This window comes from Lissotriton vulgaris, chromosome 10 (assembly GCF_964263255.1).
Source record: "Lissotriton vulgaris chromosome 10, aLisVul1.2, whole genome shotgun sequence".
In the NCBI taxonomy this organism is placed as follows: Eukaryota; Metazoa; Chordata; class Amphibia; order Caudata; family Salamandridae; genus Lissotriton; species Lissotriton vulgaris.
In genome coordinates this window covers 778601669-778611654 of record NC_141698.1, presented here as the reverse complement: position 1 = coordinate 778611654, position 9986 = coordinate 778601669, and the positions used below count along the sequence as shown (strand labels likewise).

The window sequence follows — 9986 nt, the reverse complement described above, 5'->3', positions numbered from 1 at the left end:
AGATGCAAAATAATTAGTTTGGATACGTAAATTTATTCTGCCTAGATGTTGTCATGCAATAGTTTACACTTAACGAGCAAGATTATTAAAGTTTGAAGTGATGTAACATGGCTAAATGAAATATGGACTGTCCCTGTAAGTTATTACACTGCAGTCCACCCAATGAAGCAGATATGCCACCACAAATTCACCTCTAGTTATTCCACACATTACTGCATGGGGCAGTAACTTCATATAAGAGATTAAAGGCGGTCCGTGTGTGCTTTATAGACCATCAGATGAACTGGGAGCAAAACATAGTAAACAAAAAAGCAGGTTACAACCATGGTAGATGATCGGGACCACCATGGTGGTAACCACTGTAACTTGTTGCAGCTATACTGGACTTACATGGCATGCATCACAGGTTGCAAAATGGTTATTGGGACACTAAAGTGCCCATGGGCGAGAGGAGACTTAGGAGCAGGGAAAGAAATTGTACAGGAATGGTGCACAGGAAGGCAGAATCACTAACACTACATGCAGAGCAAAAAGGTCCGTCCTGGAAGCAGATGTGATTTTATTGAAAGCATAATCTCAAAAAAGAAAAACACCCGTCTAAACGTGGTAGGTATGCTTATAATTTCAAGTTAAAAATCAGTGTGGAAGATCCCTAGCAGGCATACTTCAAAATAACAGCCGTTGCCCCAGTCACTACTGAAGGTGATTATTCCACTACATAAGACTGCCTTCCATACTTACTACGTAAAATAATATAGCCAAGCATGTTTTCGCGTAGGCCTCAGTATATAAACACTACGCCCCGGCTGGATGTTGCCAGTTAGTGAATGCATATGGAGAACTGAAGAAATGAGCCCAGAATCTGGGTTCAGAGACCTGTCTCGTTTGGTAGCTCTTAATATTAAGTGTAGCTGAAAAAAGAAAAAATGTCTTTAGTCCCCTCACTCACCGGAGTTTCCTCACGGTAACATGCTTCATCATTGGGGCCATCCCATTTCTCTACGAAAAGGGGCGTGCTGCGACTTGCGAACTACGTAGGAGCACTATAGTAGTGAAGGACTATGTGTGGTGCAAAAAAAGGTTAGTGAGATGGAGTGGGTGAGTGTGGATTAAAAATACCATGCCAGTGGGCCTCAATGATTTATTTTGCTCCTAGATTGGTATTTTAAAAGTGGGGTTATACTGTTAACCGACAAACTATGTAGGTAGGTTCAATATATGGTCAACATGTTTCACGCTATCCCATGCGTTTCGCCAGGACCATACAGGGACCAGCCCTGTAGATGCCACTCCTAAAAACCTAAAATAAGGTTAAGGATTCATTAGTGAAAAAATATTTACTGTGATGAACGCTGCTTAATTTAAACAACTGTGGTCCGAGGGGGCAGCAGCTAGGTAATACCGCGCGGCGTTGCCGATTAGGAACATTGCTTCCACAGAGGCGACACCGCCCCCTTCAGAGACCATGATGTGCTATTAAGCACCTACAAATGTTCTTCAGCAAGCAATACATATGGCCGAAAGTTGCCGCGTATGTATTTTGAACCACGCAGTTGTTTAAATTAAGCAGCGTTAATCACTGTAAATAATTTTTTAACCAATGAATCCTTAACCTTATTTTAGGTTTCTAGCAGTGGCATATACAGGGCTGGTCCCTGTATGGTCCTGACAAAACTCCAGGGGTAGCGTGAACCATGTTGACCATATACTGAACCTACCTACATAGTTGGTCGGTTAACAGTATAACCCCACTTTTAATATACCAATCTAGGAGCAAAATAAACCATGGAGGCCCACTAGCACGGTATTTTTAATCCACACACTCACCCACCCCACTAACCTTTTTTTGCACCACACAGTCCTTCACTACTATAGTGCTCCTACGTAGTTCGCAAGTCGCAGCACGCCCCTTTTCGTAGAGAACTGGGATGGCCCCAATGATTAAGCATGTCACTGAGGAAACTCCGGTGAGTGAGGGGACTAAAAGACAGACATTTCTCTCTTTTTTCGGCTACACTTAATATTAGTTTTTAGATAGCCAACGAGACAGGTCTCCGAACCCATTTTCTGGGCTCATTTCTTCATATGACTTTTTAGGAGGGCGACCTGTTCTTATACATACGGAGAACGGTGACCATGCCAGTAAAAAGATCGAGGATGAGGATAAAAATAAATTCAAATTCTGGGAAATCTTATTTTGCTAGTCTACTCTCCACTAACCATTGTTACCACCTTAGTTTCCTCCCTCAAATAAAACAGACAGTATACCATTGTGGCCAACCGTTCAAAAACAGTTCACACCTGGCTGTTTTTATAGCATTAATGATCAAACGTGGAATTTCCACACTGAACTACTCAACTAAGCTGGCCAAGTAGTTGTGTCACGGTTTGCATTGTGTTCCTCCACCCTGTACAAATAGCGACCATAAAATAATTCTTAAATACAATCACTGCATTCTTGATATAAAGTGTACTTTTTATAGGTAACATGGCTAATTGATTGGGACGGCGGATGCCTGATCTAGTAGACCACGAAACAAGTATTACTCATCAGATTAACCACCAGGTAAACACAGGCCAATTGATCATTGTGGACTGGTTATCCCGAAACCCCCGCTTCTCTGGATTCAGAGTCAACGCATTTTTTGTGGATTTGGGCATTTGTCTAGAAATAATTTGGCTGCTACTGTACATTGTGAGAAAATCACTGCAATTTAAAATCCGACACTTAACAGTCAAGCAATACTTGAATTTGTAACTAAAAGTTTAGTTCCAATGTTAAAAGAACCACGGTCAAGAATATAAAACTATTTTATTGAACACTTCTCACCAGTATTTACAATGAAGTAAACAATATACAGTCGGATAACATTCCATTTACTACATGAACATTCCCAGGCAGCCCGTAGAAGTCGAGGGCATACGCTACAAGCGTTTTAGACAGGCCAGGAGGAGAATACATGCACATCAAACATTACAAAAAACAACTGCAGGTCTGCTTGTATGTTGAGAATTCGGTAGACATGTAATGTTAGGGTTTATAAAAGCCTCATGTGAGGAAAGGCTCTCTCAAGATGCTGTCTTCTTTTGTAAAGTAAAGCAAACTGCAGAAAGCTTTACTCTGCCATTGCCATCTACTGTTGATGCCAAAAATTCTACAAAAGAAAAAAAATCTAGAATTGTTTTTTTCTTACACTGTTGTGAACGAATCTTTACAGTACTTCAGGTTTAAAAAGCAAGTTATTGTGCTTCGTCTTCTGGACAGGAATGCCAAGTTAACCGTTCTTCATAAAAAGCAATCACAACTTGAGGACACTTTACGTTTGCTTCTTTTGCTGGCACTAAATCTGCTTCATCAGAGTCCTTCCTAAAAATTAAAAGGGTACGAGAGAATAAGACATAGCAATGATAGTCGACCCCTCCCCCCCTGTAAAGAAAGTGTACATTGTTATAGATTAAAAGACATGCCACATTTCATACAGACAAACAGTGCTACTTTCTTGATCACCGGTGTTGCGGTGTGTGTAATCATCGTGATTGGGTTTAGTGTCATACTTCAATTGTTAGCACTCAGACCATGTCCCAAAACACTTACCACATCCAACTAAATTTGTTGAGTACGCCATTAGTGGGCAAAAAAGACCCTACCAACTGAAGGACCAACTCTGTAGGGGCGGCCCAACAGAAATCCACAATAAAGGGGAAGCCAACCCGCCCCAATCCCCTACCAGTAACAAGGTACCTTTTTTTCAAATCACCCCACACAAAGTCAGTCTTACCATTTCATAAGAAACATAAGTTCTCCACTGCTGTCTGTAGCTCCAATTATCCTCTCTGGGTCTAGGGCACGAGCAAAGCCCCTTGGCTTGTCGATCTGCCAGAAGGTTAAAATGATGAGAACTTAATGACTGCACGAGTTTCACAACAACACCCCGCCCCCCAGCCGAGACAATCCGTTTCCTTTTCACCAAGTATCTATGAATGAGTGAAGCATAACGGGTCCAAAAATATCATTTTTAGCCGATTAGAAAAAAGATTTAGATTTTCATAAGACCTAGAATATCAGTCAGTTGATTACACCACAGCCACGGTTACCTAAAGGTCAGGAAAATTACTTCAACAGCGTGAAAGCAAATATACTTACAGACTCTCTCTTCTTCTTGGTTTTGCTGTCCTCAGATTCACTATCCGACAGAGACTTCCTTTTAGCGGCCTCTGGCGCCTTCTCTTTGCCAGCTTTTTGAGAGTTCAAGAAAGCTTCTATTAGTTCCGGACAATCTAAGTTCTCTTCAGGTTCCCAAGTGTTATCAGCACTGAAAAAGATAACAAAAACGCGCGTCTTACGATGATTTGGAGTGAAGTTTCACTCCTTGCCAAAATCACAAAGATTAGCTGCTCTGCTATGTAGAAGTCCAGTCTGCACAACGTTTTAACTATGGTGTTAGTAAACAAGTTTTCCCACCACATAATATACATGCAGCAATCACACACATAAAAGGTAAAGTATACATTACAAAGAACATACTCTGTAAACCCTTTCCACTTCAAGTAATATTCAACTTTCCCATTGACAATACGCCTATCCAGGACTTTCTCCACCACAAATTCTTCTGGTTCCGCTTCTTCTACCTTTTTTCCTTTGCCATTCTGCTTCTTGCCCATTTTTTGCTAAAAGACAACAAAAAATGAAGTAATACCAAACCATTTTAGTAGTGATACGCATCTTATTCAACAGCTTGGGACCACCATATGCCACTTTTGAATTTCTTACACCTAGTTAATGTGGAACGTTGATTGTGTTATCGTCCACCATCCATTCTAATAGAAGCCACAATACTAAAGCAAGTACTCAGTGAAGCCCATTAAGAAATTAGTGTTAACACGTTAACCCCATCCACTGTAGTTTCCGGGCCAAGTGCTTCAGGCGGAATAGAGCAGCTGATGAATGAGGTAAGAAGGTCTTGGGTAAAAACAGCCTATAAAATTTTACTTAAATAACCTGCAATGGAGTATCTATAACACCAAAACTTTACTGAACTAACTTAATAGTCCTTGCGTGGGGGGTACTAATAAATACAATCTTTGTGTAGGGCATGGCACACGGTCATCCCTGGAACGGCGTCATAGCGCGCGAGCCATACTAGTATATGTGATGTAAGAGACATGCCAAGAGGCAATTCAAACTATACCTATACATGTACTAAGGTATGAACACTGCCAAATAGGCAGCGATTTTTACGCAAGGGCGTAATTTTGCAAGGGCCACTCAAAGAAGGGTTTCTAGATTACGCTCGTCGACCTGTGGAGCCATTTTTGTCCGTCCCATGTAGGCGAGCAACATGAAAACCAAGACCCTTGATAACCAAACCTTTTTTGGCTCCTCCGAGGCAGCACGACGGTGGATCACAGCTCAATAGTTTGATTTCGGCGTGACGGCAGTAGAACAATCACGCAAATAATAAAATATATGGGAAAAAACACAAAGAAAGGCGGTTCCAGCTATTAACAACCTGCGGACAGCAGCAGCTTCAGAAAGTCAGGCTCAGAGCATCAACAGCCCACCCCGCCCTCATGCACTCAGAGCGGGAGAAGCCCCTCCCGCCAACACCAGACCGCATGGCCTCACAATGAACAGAACATTTAGAAAGCAGCCCCCGCCACAAAACCAAAACTGGACGGAAAATTAAAAAACTTGCCGATTTAGTCTGCGTCTCGCCGACGCCTTCTGCCCCGTTGGGACCCAGCCTGCCTCTAGACGCTAACCGGGGAGTTCCCTGCCCTGGCGACAGTGCTCACAACACGCTGCAATACAATTTAGGGCAGAAAAGCAAAGCATATTATTTCCTACGTGAATCCACATACCAGGAGAGCGCAAAGTACGGGGGAGCAGTATCCGTTACGCTTGCACGGCTAAAGCTGCAGAATAGACTAGCACAGAGCACGCAAGCCGCCATCTTGTCTAACAAGGGGTACGCATGGAAGAGGGGGCAATAGGGGAAAGCAAGGAGATTTAAGGGGATGTTAATGGATATAGTGCGTGCCATCCGCTTTCGCAGAATTCATGTAGTGGAAGCGCAGCGCCTACTCCAAACGCACCCTCCCGCAAAGAGAACACCCCTACGCCATTTGGAGAAATCAGTTTCAGCAGAATGTACATAAGAGGCCAGGTTAATGCACCTTCAGATGTAACGAACTGTGACGTGGGTGGGGCGCGTGCAGTCATTGTGATGGGGAAGAGGCCGTTATAGATTACTAGAATAAGCGCGGGGTTAAGCAGGAACGCGCGGAGAGAAAACTTAGCCTAGCTCACGAGAAAGGAGCCAACATCGAGTCACTTACCCGGCTGATTGCTTCTCCAAAAGAACGGACAGATGTGATGAATCTAAAAGCCCGTTCTGTACACCCTACCGGCTTATGTCCTATTGAACTGGTATTTCGATAGAGGCGCGCCAAAATGAACACCAGCCACTTTTTTTTTATTTCACTAAACTACGCGAGAGCTTGGGGAAGTAGGCGGGCGCTTAACTGGGTGACGCACTTCTAACAAAACCTCCTCCTCCATGCCATTGAAAACCCCGCCTTGTATGGTCCTATCTTAATGCAGCACATGGCAGAGAATAATATAAATCAATATATTTTAAATAATCAAGCTATGTGTTCGGGTTACAGTACAGTAACTTTGAATTTTACGAATAAGCCCCACTTGGGTGTCTTGAGTGTACATGACGAGCTATTTGTGCAAGCAGGCATTGCATTGTTCGATTGTAAAGGATTTGCTTTTTTTATGTATAACAGCGCTGAATATCTACGAAGAACAGGAGATCAGCATTTCGGCAATCCTATTTCTACCACCCTCCAAGTATTTTAGACGTGGGTGGAACACAATTCACTACATAGGTTTACGCTACGCTGTAGACTGATATTTACGTCACGTGTGGGATCATGGGTAGGCGTCGCCACTGTTTGCAATACCAGCGTCCCGCCTAGCGAGACCAGACAGCTACGCTATTAGCGTAGGGGAGTGACGTAGTGTGTGAAGGAGGGGGGGAGTCGTTACAGTCAGAAAGTTCTAGAGCGTGGGATCCGGTTACAGCTGGTTATCTACAAGATAGGGGAATACGTCGGCTGAACATTTATTGTGTGCACGCGCCGTCTGTGACAGATTTTCCTCATATCCCGTTTTCTTCCCATACAGTTTAGATTTTATCGTTTTTTATATGGAGAGACGAAGGATGGAGGTAAGCCCCGATTGATGATGCGGGCAGCACAATAGCCAAACGATTCAGTGCGCTCTACGTACTAGTGATGAGTGTTGGTGGTTGAGCAGTGAGTGACTTGCAGGTCGCGTGTGAAGGGAAAAGTAACGGCACGAAGACAATACGTTCAGCTCATGGTGATCAGTGGGCCATTTAGCCGGTTTCTCCTGACAGCAATCCGTGAAGGCAGCCATATTTGATAAAGTGTGCGTATCTCGCGTGCTCCGCCTCTTTGGCTAGGTGTTACGGCTTCTCGGCTTGGCCTAATAATATGTTTCCGTAGTCCTAGAGAGAGGTATGCGGAGATTTGGGTTTAATTATGATATGATTACGAAGGTATCAGTTGAAACGAACGTTCATGTTCTTGGGGTTAGCTGTCATCTCTCTACCTAACGAGTCTTCAAGAATGTGTTAGGGAGTCTGTTATGTTGGGATGGTCTGTTTCCAATCGTTTTGGTAAGCACGACAAATACTTTCTCGAAGTTGAGGCATGCATTCAATTAAACCGCTTGTTCTGGGTACTGGGGACTTGGGTATCTAAAATAGAGACCTGGGTGTCGCACAACGGGAGTTCATGTGGTTAATTTACCAAAACTGAATTAAATCGGGGTCATCCGGTATCTCTGCCCTTGTGGTAAATTCTCATTGATTTGCCACTACCATGTATGTTGTAGGCTTGTTTATAAAGCGTAAATGATTGATGGCCTGGCCCCGAAGTGTTGTGCGATTGGGCAACAGGCTCTTCCGTATAGCCCGCGTGGTTTTGAATTGTATTGTTGATGGGAGTGTCCAATGTTGAAAGCATGTCTGTCATGCGTATAAAAACACAGTACTGTTTCATTGGGTGAAGCTCCTCTTAGCCGCGTCGCTGCAATTTATTAATTGTAATGCAAATTGTTAATCGGCTCCTTGTGGAGGCCCTTCATAATTTGGTATGGGAGAGACGGTTTTATAATGCTTCCTGAATTCCAGTTAGTCTGTAGTGTCAATCTTTGCTACTCGGAAGCTGTGCCGAACTGAGCTGGTTTGTAGAGAGGAGGAACACATTGACAACAATTTTGATCCAGGGTGCCGCCAGAGTTCAGGGAGTTTATATGTATTAGTTTTACTGCCAACCGGTCTTGCCAGTGCCCTAGCTATTTTTCCATTTTTGCTGCACTATTTCTTGCCTATACAGGCAACTTACCGAGTTCTGAGGAATATTAACAAGCAGCAGCGATTCATTATCCCTGGCAGCGCCTAGCGCGAGTTTCTCTATCACTGGAATTCATCACCAGCTATGTTCCCTGCTAAACAGCGATGACCTTGCTGGTACGACCCTGTGGTTGTAACCCCACATTCCACCTCCCATGAAAAGTATGCCTAACACTGGATTTTAGCAGACGTTAAAATCCAGCGTTACTTGCCTGTTAGAGTGATTTTGTTTATCGCTAAGCCAACCTGGGCATTGTTGTAAATATCGCGAAGCTGCCTTCGTGAAATTTCCCCATGTGGTCTTTTGAGCCACGCATACTTTGCCTCTCATTATCGATGCAAAGCGGGTGCTAAATGACGGAAACACACGCTAGCGTGTCCTTGCTAATATTGCGATAAAATTATCGCAGCTTTTCGGCCAAAAACAGACGCAAAATCGGCGAAAATTTTATCACGGCCCATTGATAATATACACCACAGTCTACTATTTAAATGCAAAATAGCAGTCCCTCACTGAAATGTCTGTCGCTATCCAAACGCGTCTCCAATGTAGGCCCCCTGTAGCTTTAGGGCATTATATTGACACCGCTTATATGCGCCCAGCACAGTGTATTCAAATGCTACATTTTTATCAGCGTGGCATCATAGTTTCGTCTTTGATTCCCCCATCACGCTAAACGTGAATTAATGAACTTCATTTTAGGTGTGCCGAAAAAAAAATCTGACTATCATTGTGCTTAGGACTTGACTTTCAACTCTTGTATTAAGCAGTTCTTCCTACACCTGAAACTAACATGCAGATCAGGGCTTAAGCTCATTTGACTGCTGCTAGATTAATAAAATGCTATCAACGATTTCCATTGCTTGGTGTTTGCCACCCTAATGCATTTTTTATTTATATTCTTTAGAGAGAAAAGGAACAGTTTCGCAAACTGTTTATTGGAGGCTTAAGCTTTGAAACAACAGAAGAAAGCTTAAGGACATTCTATGAACAATGGGGAAAGCTTACAGATTGTGTGGTAAGTGTAAATTTTTTGCTTTAATGTCTGTACCTGAAAACCTATGTAAGATACTATATAACAGTTTACCTTTTGTGTCTTGTATTTCCTTTTTTTTAAATTTTTATTCATCAGGCTGATTGGTCTGTATGACCCGAGATCAGTAGAAATTTTATTCTTCTTTAAGAAAACCACCATTGCCGCTTCGCTCCAGGACCCAGGTGGTTCAGCTCCGTCCTGGATCGAGATCATAAGTGTGTTAATGTCCCCCTCTAGTATTGCAAATAATTTTTTATAGAATTCTAAGGGTATAAGATCGGGTCCTACAGCTTTCCCTGAGGGTAGATCGTTAAATGCCATTTAAATTTCTTGTCGGGTAAATTTTGTCTCTAGGTTAATCCTGTCTTCCTCTGCGATTTTATCTAATAAGGTCTCTTCCAGATACCTCTATATCTTGACTATAGAGCTTCTTGTAAAAATTCTGGAACACTGCGCAAATTTCTTTTGGGTTTTTAACTATCGCCCCTTTCTCCGTAAC

At 42.9% G+C, this 9986-nt stretch overlaps 2 protein-coding genes across 4 annotated transcripts in view; one reads left to right on the top strand and one right to left on the bottom strand.

The window, feature by feature from the left end:
- Positions 1 to 2795: 2795 nt before the first annotated feature.
- CBX3 (chromobox 3) lies at positions 2796 to 6493 on the bottom strand. Of its 3 annotated transcripts, XM_086941691.1 has the most exons (6): positions 6340 to 6493; positions 5697 to 5802; positions 4526 to 4668; positions 4145 to 4313; positions 3780 to 3874; positions 2796 to 3367 (listed from the first exon to the last, which is right to left on the bottom strand). In XM_086941691.1, exons 3-6 carry the CDS (start codon positions 4660 to 4662, stop codon positions 3241 to 3243), a joined length of 528 nt encoding a protein of 175 aa, XP_086797817.1. In that variant the 5' UTR covers positions 4663 to 4668; positions 5697 to 5802; positions 6340 to 6493; the 3' UTR covers positions 2796 to 3240. The 3 variants fall into 3 exon arrangements, with proteins under 3 accessions (XP_086797817.1, XP_086797819.1, XP_086797818.1); XM_086941693.1 differs by lacking the exon at positions 5697 to 5802 and having other exon boundaries at positions 6340 to 6472; XM_086941692.1 differs by lacking the exons at positions 5697 to 5802; positions 6340 to 6493 and adding an exon at positions 5369 to 5552.
- A 530-nt stretch (positions 6494 to 7023) lies between these two features.
- HNRNPA2B1 (heterogeneous nuclear ribonucleoprotein A2/B1) overlaps positions 7024 to 9986 on the top strand; it is a 244146-nt gene continuing 241183 nt past the window's right edge. Inside the window, exons 1-2 of the mRNA XM_086941690.1 lie at positions 7024 to 7238; positions 9359 to 9469. Of these exons, the coding sequence (XP_086797816.1) occupies positions 7218 to 7238; positions 9359 to 9469 (132 nt within the window). The 5' untranslated portion in view covers positions 7024 to 7217. The remainder of the gene's footprint in view (positions 7239 to 9358; positions 9470 to 9986) is intronic.

What these genes read in the sequence shown, in the direction of transcription:
- CBX3 (XM_086941691.1), bottom strand. Translation starts at nt 4,662, where the DNA reads ATGGGCAAGAAGCAGAATGGCAAAGGAAAAAAGGTAGAAGAAGCGGAA. An exon ending in AAGTGGAAAGGGTTTACAGA is followed by an intron (nt 4,314 to 4,525) that starts GTATGTTCTTTG and finishes TATCTTTTTCAG; the next exon opens with TGCTGATAACACTTGGGAAC. An exon ending in CCAAGAAGAAGAGAGAGTCT is followed by an intron (nt 3,875 to 4,144) that starts GTAAGTATATTT and finishes ACCTTCTGGCAG; the next exon opens with ATCGACAAGCCAAGGGGCTT.